A 20,041-nucleotide genomic window follows, 5' to 3' on the forward strand; every position below is an offset into this window, starting at 1 on the left:
AACAAATACTTTTTATTAAGTTTAACTCATCAGTGTTTTGTCTTGTTTTCCATTTAGAAATATCTAAAAATCCTTAAAACAAGATACACTTACCTAAGAAACAATATAAGATATTTAGATTTGCTTTCAGAGAATGTATCTTGAATATAAGTGAATTTTGTATGTAAGTGTATTTTTTCACTTGTTTATTCATCTGCCAGTGCAGTAAAGTCCAAATATATTATATTCAAGATCTTTTATCTGAAAGCAAGTCTAAATATATTATATGCTGCTTCAGGTAAATGTATCTTGTTTTAAGGATTTTTAGATATTTTAAAATATTTGTATTTTTAATATTATATTCAACATTCTCAGACAACAAATTTGTCTTCTGCAGTATAGCTGCTAAAGTAAATGTACATAAAGGAGTTTTAGATATTTATATTGGAAAACAAGCCAAATCAAAAACAAATAAAAAAAGTATTTTGTTGCAGTGTTTAATGGGCGAACCACCCTCTCACCTTTTTGTTCACATCGATACATCTTTAACTCTCAAAAAACAAACTCTCTCTTCTTAATAGAGCTGCATATCACTGATTTTCTTCCTGATAAGATACACACCGCGACACATATGTATTATGATTCACTTTGTGGAGAGCATCACATTATAATCTAACTGGAGCAAGAGTGCGCGAGGGACGAGCGTGCCCACGCCAGAGTTTACATCAGCCGGATGCAGTTTCAGTCTCTCCCCCTTAGATCGGGTCACTACAGGCAACTCATAGAAGCGGCTCTGACCGCACAGAGAAATGCCAGTTTCGGAGTGTATTCTTATTTACATGACCTGCTTCCTTATTATTTGAACTTTAATAAAGGATGCATTAAAGCTATAATGGTGAGGTGTTTTCTTTTAAAGATGCTCTGACATGCAAGTTTTGCTTCGGTGGAATTGCAGCTCCGGCTCCGCTGTATTTCACAATGGGAGTGCTTCTGTATTTAGTTATTTTGCATTTTAGTGCATCTGGACTGTGAGCGATGTAATTCTTCCTCTCCTCGGTCAGGCGCGAACTGCAGTGCTGCTCTCACGTGTCATCATTTGTTTCATATGATCTCATGTTACGTAAAATGTGATCAAACGACTATTCGACAACGAAAATTTTGGCGACAATTTGTTATTGTCGACGTTGTCGATAACGTCGACTAATCGTTTCAGTCCTACTTTTAATATTAATATTGTTTTTATTTAAAACATTTAAATTAATATTAACTTATTAATAGTTCTCATTAAATAGTTAAGAAACCAAAAGTGATTAAATGAATTCCTTTACCATCTGCCGAAGTGGTTATTTTGAATATGTATCCACTTAAATGTCACTTAGAAATACTGTATCTTGCTACAATGTCACTTTATATCACTATATCACTTTGCATGGGGGCATTTTACCCCAAGCATGAGGTAAAATGATCATCATTAATTCTGCTTCCAGTAAAAAAAAAATAAATAAATAAAAATAAAAAAACATTTCTTAAGGGGTTCTTAAACTGGGGTCTTTCCCCTAGATGTACTCTACTACAAAATTATATTTACTTGCTTTTCAAGATACCACACGTAAAGCTATTCACACAGACAAGCTTTGTTTTTTTCAGTGTCTGTCTTTACAATAGGTCACAACAGAAGTTTTCATCCCAGGTTTCTTCATGTGGCTTTTTCTGAGTATGATTCACCTTTTTCCCCTTTCTTTCACAATACCTCAGCTTTCATCCCTCTCCTTCCAGCTCATCTCCCTCCCCTCTCTTTTCTTCCTCTCCCACTCCCTTTCCTCATCTCTCTTTTTTCCACCTTTCTCTTCTTTCATCATTCTCTGTTCTCTCGCTCTGGTGATGGATGATGAGACCCCGTTTTGATAACTGCAACCCAGAGTCTAAAGCAAATCTTGGACTCAGTCTCCTCTTTCTTTTCGATTGTTCAGTCATCTCTCCTTACTTTATTAAGGATGAAGCAGGGGAAATGAAAACTGTTCTGAGAGGCCACTTTTTAGAGAGAGAGAGTAAGAGAGAGAGAGCGATTTTGCTGTGTTTCTGTGTATAAACATTTGTGCTTGTATGAAAATGCATTTTATATTTACAATAAAACAACATACAGTGGCCCACTAAGTAGCTATTTGGACCCCTAAAGTGGTCATGACATGAGGAATGAATTTGTGCTTGATCTTTTAACACATAAGAGTTTATTGTACTATAAAGACATACTGTAAGTTTCCGAACTCAAAACTTCCTCCACATTGCAAAAAAAAAAAAAAAAACATTTATTGAAACCAAGCTGCAAAAACGCCTTATTCTCTACATTAGCGACTTTGTGACGTCAACCGGGGGCTCATCAATGAATGACCGTCTCCACAGCAAGACGCATCAATGCCTACATTTACATCATTACACCCTTGTCCCACCCACTGGTGCTCAGTCGGAAAGGTGAAGAGGAAAGAGTAGGACAGATAGGCCTACTACTCCTGCACACTAAAGGGGATTATCACAAGACACATTCTTTTGCCCACCTGGACATTTATTATTATATTTATATTATATATTATATACTATATAATATTTATTATATAGTGTTTTATATGTGTTTTTAAAACTGTAAGTAACCAGTTTCATTCATTAATGTTTCATCTATCTTGACTATTTGATATTTATAGTTTATGGTGCTGCTGGACTTGATTAAATGCAGTGTTTCCTACAGATTTTAGCTCTTACAGTGGGGGAAATGCTTCGACACCAAACCCCCCCACCAAACTTATCTGTTACTCCAAGTATGTAAAGCGAAGTCAAAAAAGTTGATACATGTAAATACTGTATTAATGCTGAGTCCAATTTATTGTTTGTAATTTCCTGTCATGCAAATATAGATCAGTTTGTGTCACATGTCTTCTTGAATGTTAAATTGTGCACTGTAGTTTACTGAGGGAACCCCAAGTTCACTGCCGAAGCAACCGGTTGGCTAAGGCTTCTACTTGGCCATCAATGTATGCGGTTGGCAAAAATCTAATATATAATAGGCTCAGTTAATCATAGTGACGGATACAGATCTTTTCTAGTGCAACCTCAGGTGACAAAATCTTGTTAAACCTGATCTTCTGTAAAAGCAACACATTTTAGAATTACATTGTAGTAGATGTAATAATGTGGACAATGCATTTACTTTAATGAACAAGTGAAGAAATGTCTAAAATAGTTTGTTTTCAAATGCCAATTGGTTGGATTTTTATATTTTTTAGTGTGACTTAAATGCACAAAAGTGAGCAAATTATTTTGAGGGGAACTCCAAACTATACCTTTTATCAGTACAATTATTACTATTGCAGACTGAAAGATATTACATATCATTAATACAAAATTTTTAATCAAATGAATTACATGACATGCTGATTAATTACAGTAATCTAATTAATCACATATATCAATATTTGCTGAGAAAGGCCCCTAAATAATTCAAAAAAATAATGCATAGTAATTCAAATAATTATAAATACTGTGTGTGTGTGTTTGTGTGTGTACTGTATATTAGAGCTGTCAGAATTAACACGTTAATGCATTTGATTAATTAAAAACATTTAATGCGTTAATTTTTCGTAATCGCGATTAAGAAAAGATTGAGCATAACACTGGTGTGAAGGGCTTTGTAATATCCACCTGGAGTCATTACACTGACGCACACACCACAGTGCCAGAGCCCGTCAACCAAGGGGAGCCTAGAAGCTTAGCATAAAATAGCATTACGCGACGGTCCCATAGACATTATATGGGCGGGACTGTTGTAATACCTATGATAGAGCCACTGAGGTTTTTATCTCAATAAATAAACATTTGGAACATCTCACTAGAATTCAGCATTATAAATGCTGCATCATGATAAAAGTAGTTAAAACTTTGAAAAATCGCGTATCGAGACCCCTGCATTCTGTTATGCTTTGTCCAGCTGTCCTGTGTGATCTACTCTCATTCTGTAGCTGCGCTGCTTGTGAGGTTTGCTGAGACACACTGACTGCCCCCTGCTGTCACAGCTCGTAAAACCATCAAGTTACAGTACATGTACTTTAAACTTGCATAGCTACGATGGTGGAAAAATACATACTTTTATTATGGAATTTAGGGAGCATGATTAAGTTTCTTTTATTTTTTATATAATTAAATCACATTTATTATTGCGCTATATCAACAGCCCTACTTTGCACACAAATAATGCACAAATAGACTGACAGAGATAGAGAGAAATCTTTCTATAAATGTCTGTTATATGAGATTTTCACAGTAGAGCTGGATAAGTCATTGTCCCGCTGTTCTGTGTGGTCAGTGCACAGTCAGCTACCATAAATCAACCAGTTCAGCATGTACTCTTTAAATGCCATATCCCTGCCAGGCTGTTCCTCTAAATTACACACCCCTCCCCAAGCACTGTAAGTCTCTGTCAAACAGCACTAAAATGACATGTTAGTCAAAGCCTGTAGTGCTTTGAAGGCGAAAAGAGACTTTCAAACTTTTAATGGCATCAGACTCTGAATGTTTTTATGTAGTGGTTGGAACTGTGCAAAAACAGCAATAAAGCATACTGTATGTTTCCAGCAGTACACACACATAGCTGTCAATTATCAGATAAACATCATGCCCTGCACATTAATAATGACTGAATTTACATGCTCCCATTTTGGCCTGTTGAACGATGGATTGCATTTTTAGCGTTGCATGAATGGCCAACCAACGTCAGATTGAGGTGAGGAGCCCAAGAAATTGTAATTTTCTTTTAAAGCATTTCATTCAGTGGCTTCAGTCCAATTATTCTGCAGGACTCTTATAAGTGACTGGCACCTATGAGACCCAGTGGCCTTGTTAAGTCTCTTTGTTTTCACTGAACATACTTCTGCCTCCTGCCTCCATTTAATGTCCACTGACCTTGTAAAGAAAGTCTTATAATGTCATAAAACACAGGTGACATTTTTGGTTCTGTGAAGAAATATGTACCACAGTGCATAGCTGACACACTATAGCACAGCAAAAAGATTGATTGGAAAAAGAGTTACAGTGTTTTGTTTTTGTTTTGTTTTTTCACTTTGGCAAAAATGTATAGCTGTTTTTTTCCTTTAAATCTTCATTACAGATCACAAACATATAAAGTATTTATTCTTTTTTATATTTCTGGGCAATGGAAGAGACTGCAATGGAAAACATTTAAAACTAAAAAAGGAGCAGAGACTGTGAAAAGACAGCTGGAGTTATTTCAACATGATGGCCTGATTATCTCATTTAGAAGAAATCATTGTTCTCATTAAAACATAATAGACAGTATATGGTAACATTCCATTTCCAGACCCTCAAAGTCATGTTTCAATATTGAGATACTGTGGACAAAAAAAAATAAAAATAAAATAAGTGCCACATATAAATTTTATTGAAATTCAGCTTACCAAATCTAATGCCACCGATGTTACAATTTAATGGATCCCCTCTTCAACTCAAATGCATTATCAAGACAAATAGCACATGAATCTAGAGTAAACTGTCCAGCAACCAATTTATGTCCCATGTGATCCATTTTCTATGTGGCTTATGAGATTCCTCCACAAGCAGCCCCTGATGCAGCTTGTGAAAATGCATCTAAAGCAACAAAGTTCTGAGAAATATTTTCCTGCATGCTCTCACTCTGCTGTGAGCTCTCCCCAGCCCTCATCCACTCTGACAGTGCCGGATGGTGATCTATATCATACAGGACAGCCCTAAACCTGGTACCACGCATGGAGGGAAAACACTAAGCAAGACTCCTGCCATTAAATATTCCATTAAAACGCAATTTGACATCAAATTCCTGGCATGTGCCCTGGAATTCTCTCTCTTCTTGTTTGCAATGAAACCCCCATCAGGGTTCCCTTTGCGTTTTTATTTCTGACACAATGGCCTCTTTAATTTTCCATCAGACGGTCTGACGCTTAGCTGGCCTGACGGTTCCTTTGCCACGTCTGTGCAAAGTAAGGAGTGATAAAAAGGTGAAAATCCCTTTAGTTTCAATTTGTTCCCTTAGGTTACAATTAATCGCTGTGGCTACTTTGGTTCACAGATGTCTGAGCTGAAACATTAACACAGTGCATAGACAGACAGACAGACAGCTGTTTGAAAAAAAGAAAACAACCATAGATATACAATTTCAACCTCACGCCATAATAGTCTGAAACTTGAGGTATGTTTGTATGAAAATATTCTGGAATGCAGTAACAAAGAAAATGGAAGGAAAGAGAATAGGGGAGAAAAAGAGAGAGTGAAATCTTTGGAGGAAATGATGCAAACCTCTTGAAGCTAAAGCCGTAGCCAACAACAAGATTAAGGGATGAATTTCAAATCAGTTTGATTCAATATTTTTTCTTGTGTTTTGTTCTGATTGTCCCCTTATTCTCTGTAGCGCAAATTGTGCTGTGTGTCATCTTGTGTGTTTTCAATATGGAAAACCTTTCGTGTGGAATATACTCATGTACAAAATGACAAACAGACAGTACAACAACCTGACGAGGCCATGAGAATCCTCAGCCAGGAAATAGTACCATGGAAGCAGAACAAAGACAGTGTCTGTGTCTGAGCCACATAAATATTCATTTAGAGTAGCAATAAAAGCATTTAGGAAGAACTAATTCAAGCACAAATGCACACAAACAAACAAGCAAACATACAGTAACTCTTTCATTTATATTGACTCTTTATCTATGCCTTCTTTTCTCTTTCAGCAGGTGTCTACACAGGCAGCCTTGCGTTCACGTAACGTTAACAGGTTAACAACAGTGTCTGGGTCTGAAGACATTTCCAGCTTTCTTTTCCTCAGCCTCACGATAATGCAAACCATGTTTGTCAGTAAGAAGTGGCAGAATGTTAAAAAAAAAAAAAATGTCAGGATCCCCAAGGCTTAATGGGGACAACAATATGGAAGCGAAGAAGTGAGGGGCAAACATTGTGATCAGTTATGAATTCTGTCAGAACAAAGACCTGAAAAAACCCCACCGTTCTTTCTTTAGGAGGAGTGAGAGCAAACAGATGCTCTCTACAGCCCCATTCCCCAGAAAATAAAATCTCACATAAATTCCTGCAAAATATCAATAGGGGCTGACATGCTCCCAGATCATGATGAAGAGGGCTTAAATAATTGCCAAGACTCTCCCGAAACATAGTTGTCATTTATGCACGTCCAAAAGATTTGCGATAACATCACAAACACCTGGAGGACATGGGAGCAAATACAGATGACTGCGAGGACTGCAGACTGCAGAGAAACTGCCGAGAACAAACGCTGACCTTAAACTGACAGAGCCAGAAAGTCCTGAATAAAAAGAAAATATGCATCTCTTGTTTATCAGTTGTTTTAAGAACTTCAGAAATGTTTGGATGAATTTAAAACTGGAACCACAAATCTGGAAGTTATAACTTCCTAATGTGACCTATGAGTAGGCCCACATTGAATCTTTTGACTCTTTCGATGGAGAGGCCCCAGGCTGATATTCCTTAGGTTAAAGCTTTACTCACTTAAGACACCGCAGAGAGTTATGATCCATACACACACTCACATACTGTTATACACTGTTATTTATAGCTGATATACATTTTCACATTTGCAATAACACACAAACAAGCAGTTCTTTCTGCCTCATGGACATTCTTTTGAATAAAGACTGCATGTTTTACAGCAGTTGGTGTTAAGACTTGTACCTCATAACTATGTTGTGTCTAGGTCCATATCTACATTTTGACAAAAAGGAAAGAAGAAAGAAAATATCTAATAGAAGCAAAAGGAAACTGAAAATAAAGAGATAAAGGAGAAAATGAAAATGGGGAGAGAAAGCTAGTCACAATGACCAAGAGGATCCATTCAGTCTGATGTTAATGGGTTAAAGAATAAACCAGGATGAACTATTTTTACTGTACTGTATGTTCTATTTCGGTGCAAGACCAAATTTGAACTTGCATAACCTTAAACTTTTAATCAAAAGTACAAACATTTGTAGGAAACACACATTCTTTGAACTATTGAACTACAATATTGTTTAACTTACCACTATTTTCATACTATTAAAAACATATTTCATAATATTTAGAAATGTCAAGTTTAAATTCAATGATTTATAGAACTTGTGTGTGTGTGTGTGTGTGTGTGTGTGTGTGTGTGTGTGTGTGTGTGTGTGTGTGTGTGTGTGTGTGTGTGTGTGTGTGAGAGAGAGAGAGAGAATAGTAAAAAGTAAAAAAAATATTATTTCTGCCAAAACCCCAACATGGACAAACACAGCTGATACTGGGCTTTTGAAACAACTTCAAGATGCCCTTCTTCCTCCCAAACATTAAAAGATAAAAAAAAAAATAAAAAAAATCAGTGCAGAGAGAAAGAGCTGAAAGAGAAAGAGGAGAATATTAGGACAAAAATTACTCACCCGTCCTGTAAATAAAGTTGGCTTCTGCCTCTGAAGACGATGGTGAGAGCAAGTCTTCATCATACTCATTAGAGCTGAAGGAGCCTGAGTGGTTCCTCCTCCGTGCGTCCATTACGCCATTGGCCACCATTACGTGACGGAGGGAGTCGTTAAGGTAACGGTGCAGCAGGCTGCTCTTATATTTGGGTGGCGACACATAGTCATCAGACAATGAGGCATCTCTGGCTGCTCGAAGACCCGCCCCCACAGCGCCACCTTCCTTCTTGATGACGCTCTGGTACATTGGTTTGTTGAACTCCCCAACCTGGGCGCGTGCTGCTGGGTCACCATCTGAAAAGCAATTCAGAAAGGATTAATACAAATATGCCAATATACATTTGTGAACATTTTAAAGGACTTGTTCACCCTTTTGTTTTTGGGTAAACTATTCCTTTAAAGATTCACAGTTGCATTCGGCAGACACTTATATTCAAAACAACTTATAGTGCAATAAAGATATACATTGATCAGTACATGTTTTCCTTGGGAATCAAACCCATGACACTGGCATTGATAGCACCATACTCTACCAGTAAAGCTACCCCCGTAGTATAAATATAATTATATACATAAAAAACTAATATATATATTTTGATTTTGATAAGCTCTCCTTGTCAGCCTGACAGTAAGCAACACAGTTACGTTTTCATTTAATCACCACTGGAAACCTTTCTCTTCTGCAAAGACTGCCCAAGCAGAGTAAAAACTCTTGATTGGTTTACAGTGATTGAAAACACAGGCTTCCCACCTGCTGCAAGTGTGTCAGGTCAGATTTGGTGCTGACGGACTGATTTCTGCTACAGAGGCCGAATCAAATGCTTTGAGCTTTGCCTGGCCTTATTTGAGAAAGGTATCATGGTTGCGGTCACCTCTACAAATGGACCTAAAGTGTTCATTAATCCAAGTACAAAGTTGTTTTTTAGTTTTGTCAAGTCAAGTGATACATTGATAGAACTGCAAGTGATAAATCATCTGATTCATGCTGCTGTGTTAATTATTGATTCATTACAGAACATATTTAAAAGACATGGGCATGATTTATAACTGGATGATATTGGAAAAGATTTGAATGCTGACTTGCCTTTCTTTGACCATTCCAGAGGACACAATTAGGAACATTTTGTTCCATTTTCTTTGTGCCGTTTGTAATACAACATTAGTTGGACAGGATATGGCATGTAAAGATCCAAAGTTTTTTTTTTCTCCTGTCGACATAGTCAATCATTCATGTCACAAGAAAGTTAATAAATTTGTTTGTCTTGTCACAAAAAGGCAGTATGAATTTGCAAATAGCAGTCTCCTCTAGCAAGCCAATCATCCAGTTCATAACCTTTCTTTTTGTAGCATTAACAGAGTAACACAGTTACATAGATACTCCAATCTAAAACAAAAGATTAGAAAAGTTAATTCTAACCAGCTGGACTTTATTTTGATCTGGTGTTTTTACTCATTGCTTGTAATTAGTTCTAACTTGTATAAATGTACACATGTTTGGCTTTGATTATATTTATTTGAAGCACATGAGAATGAGGAACATTTAGTTTTCCTTTTTATTTGTCCACTTTCACGTTTCTGTGCACTTTGTACACCTTTTGGTTTATCAAAGGCATATTTTATATAATTCTTCTGAAAGGCTCTATCTTGGCTCAGAGGTGTAGAGAGTGTGTCTGAAGCTCAGATCTTCTGTGTAGCATATAATTACTGAGCACAAACACGGGAACGACAGACCTGATGAAATGTCTGTGCAACAAACTTTCCCTCTAAACAGCTATGAAAAGATACTTGACATGGTTCTTTTTTCATGTGATCAAAACAGGGGTTCACATTTGATATCCAGTGTAAAAAACGACTTGTATGACGTTGAATGAGAGGCTACTTGTATGATCTCAGCTGCATACTTGGGTGAATCTCATGAAAACATAATCAAATTATATTTGCTAAGTGGAAATAAAGCCTATTTTGGGTTCAATAGGATTTTTTTGCATTGTGACATTATATTCAAAACAATTAAAGTTTGTTTTTTTTTCTAATTCCCAGTGGTGATTCTTATTGATTCTTAGTCAAAAAATTGCAGTCAAATTTTTTACATTCTGCATAAATTAAAGGCAGAAAGTACTCCCATGTATAAATACTTCACAACTGAAATAATATATAATTATGTTTTTCACATTACAGTAATGAGAATGAGATTTTAAGCATTACAGTAAAGATATTTAGTATATACTGCACAATGAACAATAATCTCTATGCGCTTCATTACAAAGATGTGGTAGAACTAATATGTAGAGAATAGTTTCTCTTGCTTTTCCTCAAGAAACGTTTCCATGGCAAGTTTAAGTTAATCTAGGAGGTGAGGGAATTAGATGACAAAGGTTAAGCAAGGGTGCTGACACAGATACTATGTCATTCTACTGTGTTACAGATGGGAGAAGTTATTTGTAGGATGAGACCCATGTGAGAGGCACAGATTGGACATTCCTTCTCTAACCACAGATTGTGTGTCTTAGTCCAAGACATCTAATCAAGGCACCAAATACAGTGTGTGTTTGTATGTGTGGGTTTTTGTGTCTGGGTTTGGAGGTCACTGTTAAGTACAAGGATATGATAATTTTTTTGATAGAACGTGTGGATGCATGTTTATGTTTGAGAAATGGGACGAGCAAGTAACATCCCCACAGTTGTAATGCTTTTGTGTGCTAATAAGAGAGGGAAAGAGAGAGAACTTTAGATAGATAGCTAGAATGTTGTTGTGTTTGTGCATGTAAGCGCAAGTTTGTGTGTGAGTGTTTGTGGTCGAGTCCTGACGCCCCATTGTGGTGTGATAATCACAGCATGCATGATTGTCTTTAAGCCTACACGTCTGTCCGGTTAACTTAAACATAGAGGAAGATGCACACACGAGCAGTGCACTCCGCATACCCCGACCATGATTTACAGCTCTGCTGCTTTATGATACTATAAAAATGTTTAGAGTATTGCACTGACTGCTTTGTAATAAAACATCCTTGTTAAAGCACCCTGCCTAGTCTGTCTCAGCTACATGCTGAATAAAAGCCCATACAGTATCTTAGAAATACCAAAACATTTCATACCAAACAATATATGTGAATTTGTTTTTGCTTGTTTGTTTTAAAGAGCAGTTTTACTTGCATAATGTGTATACACTCATGCAGTGATTAATAGTGTTTATTTCAATATCTGTGCTATATTATGATTATTGTAAAATACTGACTTCATATGCATGTGAGCACCTGCTTGACTGTGTTTTAACACGTCCCCCTCAATATTAAGAGGGGGACAAAAAAAGAGCAAAAAGAGCATTTGTTGAAACCAAGCTGCCAAAACGACTTCCTCCATATTGTGATGTCAATTTGCATCTGACCGCCTCCACAACAACACATCAACACCTACTCTACCTTTAATTACTGCCATAGCCTGCCCAGTAGCGGTGAGCAGTGAGATGGTAAGGAGAGAGAAAAGGTCAGTCAAGAGCAGAGAACCAATCATAACAGTGGGTGTTTAAGCAGCACCAAAACTGAGCGTTGAATGTGGGTGGAAAATGATCATGTTTTACAAATATATGACAATTTTTTTGTGCAAAAAAATTTACTTATATTATAAGTGAACCTCAAGGAAAATATTACAATAATAATAAAAAAAAGGCATGTCATGTCCCTTTTAAAGCCCCCAGTGAGCAAGTCAAAAGCGACTGTGACAAGAATAAAAAAAACTTCATGGAGGGAGAAAAACTTTGGGAGGAACCAGACTCAGTTTGTGGAACTCATCCTCCTCTGGCATTACATGTGAGAGGGTCAATGTGTATGTCTTACCATCAGAGCAAGATTCTTCGCTGCTTACGCTCAGTCTTTCCGCATTGCCTTGGACATATTTGTTGTAGAGTTTGATCCTAAGGGCCCAACTCAAATCAGGCTGCCTAACAGTGTTCTTCAGTCGCCGTCGAGCATTTGCAAACCAGTTAGACACCTGGGAAAAGAGGAAGGGCGTTGGAAAATAATGAGGAAAGTTTGACGCATAAATATCTAAGAAATCATGAATGCTGAGAAAAGAAACAGACTGTCTTTGTAACAGGCCTTAAAGATATACACTGTACACAATACACACCTGTTGAATCTGTTTTGCTCCTATCTTAAGTATGCCTACTCAAACGCTTGCAGTTTTTCAGAAACAAGCCTCGACACTTTGTGCATGGACTGATTGACCCTGCTTTATTTATTGGGACTATGAATACAAGACAAAAAGTAGTCGGCTAATGTTTACCGCACACGGAGTGCCCAGTTGGGAACATACCATAATGTTCCATTACATTAACACTTCTCCAACTGAGACAATGACAATTTCTGGTGCTTATTCTGGCCTCTGTCTCTCTCTCACCTAATAATATTACTTTTCCTCTGCACAACCTCTGTCTTTTTGCAAGAAAAACAATATTCAGCCCAGCCTTCTCCATTTCACAGAGACCAGTGACTATTAGATGTTATACTAGAAAAACTTTTCATGCCCGATAGACTTCAGCCCACTTAAGACAGGCGTTGTGCTGGGGCACTTCTTTAAAAACATTTTTCCAGCTAAGCCCTGAAATTTCCAGATCTCTGCTTTATATAAAATATCTAAAAATTATCAAAGAGCAAGAGACTGAAACAGGGCAACGGAGGCTAGTAGTCTTTGGAGGAAACACTGAGGTACCATTGGATATGTTCGATTATTATCTGCGGTTTAAGAATATGTACTGTGAGACTCAGTCTCTAAATGGGTTTATTTATATATTGGTGATGTGTGAGCATTAGATGGGCATTGATTGAGTGGAAAAAGAATAAAAAAATTGGATATAGTAATCAAGAAAAAAAAAACAGGTGTATCTTTGGAACATCAGAAGGGGTCGATCGATCACAAAATTAGATAAATAGATACAGTAAAATATCTTTTTCAATCACTGAAATTCTGCAACAGGGTGTAGTTTTGTGTTTGTGAGTCTGCTCTCATGTTTGTAAACATTTTCGTGAATATTAAAACCAGATTACTTTTTTTAGGGTCATCCAGAATACCATCTTCAGCCGGACCAATTCATAACAAATTTAGAGAACATGTTTATGTATTCATGTGTATACACAATACAGAGACACAGACTGAGACAGATGTTTACACATAAACAGACCCTTAGTCACACATACAAAGAGCTGAACACAGAAAAAAAAAAAAAAAAAGGGAATTAGATAAAACAATAAAAAGAGAAAACCTTCTCTAATGTATGGATATACCCACTGACTGATCCGAGTTTACCTGCTATGGACTGAAAGTATTTTAGCACTTTTGGAACGAACAGCTGCATCCTCATGTAAATGTAAAAAGTAACTGAATTGTCACTTCACAATAATCCTTCTGTCAAGAGCGGGTAGGTACAAGGCTTATGGAAAATTTGTGGAAAATGAACTCATTCACCTGCACAAGTGTCATTTGTGAGCCAAGTGCGAGAAGGATTTTCTCTGTTTTTGTGGGGTAAGGATTGTCCCGGTGTTTGTAGAGCCACTGTTTCAAAGGCCGGGCCATGTCCTGCAGAGCTTGCCGTTTATGCCGTACCTTTCCTTGGTTCTGACGAGACCTGTGGAGAAAAACAAGCCGACACTGGTCAATTTTATCACAACTATATAAGACCTAAGAATGAGCACTCATGTGGAGAAATGCTCCTTTATAATAGTCCAAATTCAGTTCATTTCAATAGGATTCATTTATTATGTATTTTCCACAGAGGGAATGGTATTATAATGCATTTAACTATTTATTTATTTATTGCGGGAATTCTTGTTGCTTTCTCTTTTATTACTAGGAAATGAATCAATGAAGCAATGGAAAAATTAAGTCCTAAAATAACTAATAAATTAACATGTTTTGTTATTATTATTGTAATTATTACATTCGATACTTTATTTGAATTTGCCCATGTCATTATGTGTGCAACTTTGTATGTAGCTAAAGCCTTTGATTCCTTATTTATTTTTATTTTTGTGTTTTTATCGGTTCATCAATCTTGGGGGATACAAACATTTAAGAGGCTGGGGAGAGGAGCAATGAGAGAGTAGGTCAAATTATTGTGAAAAATACTGAAAAGGGGGTCCTTGCAAATACTGAGGATTTGTGACTTTGTATATAAAGTCTGGCATTAACTCACAATCTTTATCTACAAGTACAATGGCAGCATTTTTTTGAGAAGGCAGCTGACCTTGAGGCAAATGCTCCTATCTTTTCAATGTTATTTTCATGATTTCTACAAGCTATAAAAAAAATTTAAAAAATGAAATATATATATAATATATATATAAAAGTTTTATATGAGCCCTAATGTGTTTAAAAATAGCAATTAATTAATTTTCAGAAGTACCTTTATATGCTTGCCCTTTTTAAAATACAATAGAAATTTCTCCATCCTTCTTTTTCAGCACTGAAATAAAAGAACACCATGTGGTCGACTAAAAACACCTAAAAACACGGGCATGGTGGATATGTCATTGAAATACTCTTACAGTAGTTCACAGTCATGCTCAGTGAAACGAACATTATGCTGTAATTAACTCTCCCAGCAAAGGAGTCAGATTACAATTTCTTTTTTTTTTTTTTTGTTATCTTTGCTTCCTATTTTACTGGGGGGGGAAAAAGGCATCTTCTGCATACTTTTATAGTGACTGTAACAGTGTGAAAAATAATAAATTGTAGGCTATACTGAGAGGCAAGACCTAAAAACACCTTGACAGTAGGTTTAGTTAGAGAGCACATACAGAAGCTGGTTATTTAAACCTGTAGATGTCAGTATGGCGCTGTTATATCACCTTGTTATCTTCCCAAAACCTCACTGTACATTTAACATATTTTCCCTCAGCGCTCAAGTCTGTCCGTCTGAGGTTCATGTTCAGCAAATATTTTCCTTGTAACCTAGATCTGTATTAACAAACTTAAGACGTTTTTTCCCTCCCTGTTCTCGATATCAGCGACACACACCTCTATATTTATATTAATAATCTTCATTAGCAGAGATATTCCCCTCGAGGCGACCCAGCTCAGCTGTAGTGTTATCTTATTGGCTCCCCTTACACGTGCAAACAGACCTTCAATAAGCGCGAGCCAGACGCACCCGCAGCGGAGGATGTTTGCACAGGTTTTTGTAGCAGTTCGCAAGACATCACTTTTAGGTTAGGTGTTGCTGTATCTCGCAGTAGTATAAGGGAATACTGTGTTGTCTGCAAATAAAACACGGGTTAGGGGTAAACAGCTTGAGGCGGTGGGTTCAGATTTGGAGGGCAAATAAGGGATGACATGCTCCCTCACTGAAACAATATGCTTGATTGACAGGACCACACATACAGTTGAAGGAAATGTTTATTTATTAGAAACAGACCTAAGCGTGTTTTAAAATCTGCAACACCGAACACGAATGACCTACCACTGTTAATTCAGCACCATCGACAGCGACTTATTTTAATTGTGATTATTAATTTCCTGCTGTCCTCTTTTTTTTTTTTTTTTTTTTTTTTTAACCTTAACGTATCATAGATAAGAAAAGGCGAATGGATTGTAAATTCGAACCATATGCTCTCTAACTAACTGAGTGCAAATATATGGAAATAAAACAAAAAGGCTATCAAAAGTCACACAGTTCAACAGTCTGAGGTGCCACTGCATATGGCCCTGAAATTAAACAACTTAACGTTTGTCCTTAATACTTTGTGCTTTCACACTGATAAAAAAAAATTAAAGGAATATTCCTGGTTCAATTCAAGTTAAGCGCAGTCAGCAGCATTTGTGGCATAATGTTGATTACCACAAAAAATCATTTCGACTCGTCTCTCCTTTTCTTTAAAAAAAAAAGAATCAAAGTTACAGTGAGGCACTTACAATGGAAGTGAATGGGGCCAATTTTTTGGAGGGTTCAAAGGCAGAAATGTGAAGCTTATAATTTATAAAAGCACTTTCATTAATTCATCTGTTAAAACTCATGTATTATTTGAGCTGTGAAGTTGTTTAAATCGTCATTTTTACAGTCATTTTAGGGTTTGTTGACATAACATCGTCATGGCAATGAAGTTGTAAAATTGGCTATAACTTTACACAGAAAGTTAGTATTAGTATTTTAGTATTTTATCACACCAAAATCATGTTAACACGCAAATTGTTTACGTCTTATGGCTATACTTTTGAAACGGTGAGTATTTTGACGTTTATGGATTGGCCCCATTCACTTCCATTGTACGTGTCTCACTGTAGCACAGATTTTTGTCTTTTTTTTTTTTTTTTTAAGAAAAGGAGGGGCAAGTCGAAATGATTTTTTGTGGTAATCAATATTATGCCACAAATGCTGCTGATTGAGCTCAACTTGTGTTGAACCTGGAATATTACTTTAATAGCGTTTAAATGACCACAGACGACTTGTTGTGAGAACATGCTATCAACATTAGGCGGATTTAGACTTTTTTATTATTATTATTATTTCTATCTTACCAGAATAATTAATTAGTCTATTCCATTATTAAAAAATGTTTTATTTTTAAAGCAAATTCTTTACACACATGCCACACATCTTAAGGTCATTATTTGGAGTATTATCAATGGTATTTTAATAAGTAAGAAGCATGAACTAAACATGCGTAAGTTTCTGACATACCCGGATCTCCTGTGCCGGACAGTTGAGCTGTCTTTGATGACTTGGCTGCTGGCGAGAATGTCCGGATGTTGTCCATCTATCACTTCTAAATAATTTCTACTGCTTCTCTCGACCTCGTTCGCCTTCTCCTCGAATAAAACCTGGCTACTTAACTTATTAAACACTATTGTGTTCATCTTTGGTTTATTAGTCCTTCGTTCTCCTGTGTCCTGCTGAAAGCGCCTTAGCCGCAACGATGAAAGGAGGCGTTGCGCAGAGTCCTTGTCAAAATCCTGTCAAACACAAGAAGATTAGATGTCTTGACTAATGTTGTACTATCCGAGACCTACTTGTGGACAAATCGTTTTATATAAAGACTGTATAGTTTATAATATCTGGTGAAGTTCCCTTTAACTGTCAGACTTCGCGCACCGCACAACAACAAATCTCACTGAGCACATGGGTCTAAAATAGGCTTGAATAAGGAATATTGACTTTATGAGAGTACAGTCTTAAACTCTAAAATGAACGTTTATTTATGGTCGTGCAAGCTTGTTTAACCCCATAATGAGAACGCTACCTAATGGTGCATTTTTTTAGCCAAAATTATCGAAACATTTTTTAAGCAAAATGTGAGTTTTTACATCTTATCAAATTTGAAATGTTCACTATTTATTACATAAATATCTCTTAACATCCCTCTTGACAGAGATTGCTACATTAGGGATCCTTACATCCGTGCCATAGAGAGAGATGGAGATGAACCGCTATTTCAAACTTTAACTGAACTATTACCAGTCACCTAGTGCAATATAAACTACTGTACTGTAGTTCATTGAATGTGACGCGACACGATTACCTTAAGTGATAACACGTAAAAGTCATAATTGAGAATAGTTGTAAATGTAGGGTAAATGAATGTACCTGCAAAGCTCCCCTTCTGCGTCTTTCTGTAAAGTGTTATCCAGTTTCCAGTTTCCCATTCCCCTCTCACATGTTCCCCGCTCTAAGATCCTGTGCGCAAACCACACGAACCGCTTTCGCCTCTGTGCTTTATTCAAGCGCACCCGGGAACCTGAATAAACGACTCGTCTCGTGTTTCCCAGCTAAGCGGCTCAGGCGGCGAACATAACGTGATTGTTTTATGCCTGTTCCGCGACCCGGCAGGGGGAGGCTACCGAAAGACAGCCAGTGCAACAGTGTAGTCCCTTGTGAGAGTTCAGGTCTGGAACGCTTCCTTCATCCTACTGCACGATAGGTGTATTGAGTTACTATAAAATCAGACAGAGCGGGTGTGATTGGACGCAGTTTATCAGAAGCTTCTTGACTTGAGAGTCTGATGTGGAAAACAGTTACAATATCAACCTGAGACAGATAACAGATAGGCACAATGATTTTAGAAGTGGGATGCATGGAGATATCCTGTTGTAGCTAAGTGAACAAATCAATAAATATTAAATACATAAAAAAATATTGCTGCAAGCAGCAATTAAAGGACCAAGCACACCAGTGGCAAACAAAGATTGAATATAGAATTTCGGTGATGCTTTTAAGCAGGGTGGTGGAAAAAAAAAAGACATTAGTTTTATTACTTGGTGCTGTCACCAAATGTATATGGTATTGTGAGGGCTTGGTCCCAATGTCATATGTGAAGTTTCATGTCAATACACCAAAGCGTTCAGGAGATACAGCCTCAGATCCTTATTGGCATCTTGCCATTAAATTCATTTACAAGGACAAGGACGGGTTGGTTTATCAAAAAGCTTTTCATAACTTTTTGTCATGAGTGTCTCTAGATGATACATGCAAAAAATGTTTGCAAATCGGACTTAAGCTCGAGGTGGAATTCGGAAAAATGGCAGACAGGAAGGATGGCAATTTGGTATCAACATACTCGGCATGACCCGAGGAAGCTAATGATACACGTCTCATGACAATAGTCCAAATTAATCAAAAGTTATAAGCATTTCTTTGTATATTTTGTCCACTGGGTGATGCTGGGTGATGTTTTGAGTACATTTATGACACGGACCCAGTGACACATAGAACATTTCGTAATGATACCCCAATGCGTTTGTAATATACAGCAATTTAAGACAAAATTCAAAATGGCTGATGCCCAATATAGCGACAGAGTATAATTGGGTTTCATTCAACTCGGTATACCCCAAGGAATCAAAAGATACCAGTCTCATGATTTTAAGCAAAAATAGACATTTTTCATATTTCTTGACCACTAGGTGTCGCTGTGCCAAAACTGTGCTTGTACCCTCAGGTCATGCTTGTGAGGACATATACCAAGTTTCGAGTCAATACGCTAAAGCGTTGCGAAGATAACGCCTCATGTCCATTTTGGTGTGCTTGCCGTCCAATTCGTTAATGTGGTATCCGAGAACGGTTTGGTCTGTCATAATAAATAATAATTTTGTGATGAGTGTCTCTAGATGAAACACGACAAATTTGGTGCAAATCAGACATACGGTCTAGGAGGAGTTCGAAATAGTATTTGTTAATTTTTTTCAGAAAATGTAAACTGGCGGAAAATCTAGTGGACGGAGCTAAAAAAATGATGTGACCTGTTAAGATGCGGCATGACTCAAGGAATCACTGGAACAAAGAATTTAGTTTCTAGGCCTAAAGGTTAAAAAGCTATAGGCCGAAATGTGTGTGAAACTTTGAACAGTTGGTGGCGATAGAGGGTTTGAGTTATATATACCAAATTCGGTTCAGTTACATTTGAGAGTATCCTCTATCAGTATGCCAAATTTCATAACTTTCCTATGTAGGGTTCTATGAGCTGCCATAGACTTCATCAGCAGAAGAATACCAGATACAGTAATATAGGTAGGCTAGCATGAACAGTTCAGGCAAATGACAATACCTAGCCTATTTCTTCTAATGTTCAGAAGCAGAGTACACTACA

At 37.0% G+C, this 20,041-nt stretch overlaps 1 protein-coding gene across 2 annotated transcripts in view; it reads right to left on the reverse strand.

The window, feature by feature from the left end:
- mkxa (mohawk homeobox a) overlaps nt 1–18,180 on the reverse strand; it is a 36,058-nt gene extending 17,878 nt beyond the window's left edge. For both annotated transcript variants that reach the window (XM_051666481.1, XM_051666479.1), the window contains exons 1-5: nt 18,043–18,180; nt 17,140–17,411; nt 13,929–14,088; nt 12,302–12,455; nt 8,433–8,762 (exon numbers count right to left, since the gene is read on the reverse strand). In XM_051666481.1, the coding sequence (XP_051522441.1) occupies nt 8,433–8,762; nt 12,302–12,455; nt 13,929–14,088; nt 17,140–17,315 (820 nt within the window). In that variant the 5' untranslated portion in view covers nt 17,316–17,411; nt 18,043–18,180. The remainder of the gene's footprint in view (nt 1–8,432; nt 8,763–12,301; nt 12,456–13,928; nt 14,089–17,139; nt 17,412–18,042) is intronic.
- Between the last annotated feature and the right edge of the window lie 1,861 nt (nt 18,181–20,041).

The sequence above is a fragment of the Myxocyprinus asiaticus genome, chromosome 32 (genome assembly GCF_019703515.2).
Source record: "Myxocyprinus asiaticus isolate MX2 ecotype Aquarium Trade chromosome 32, UBuf_Myxa_2, whole genome shotgun sequence".
Lineage (NCBI taxonomy): Eukaryota > Metazoa > Chordata > Actinopteri > Cypriniformes > Catostomidae > Myxocyprinus > Myxocyprinus asiaticus.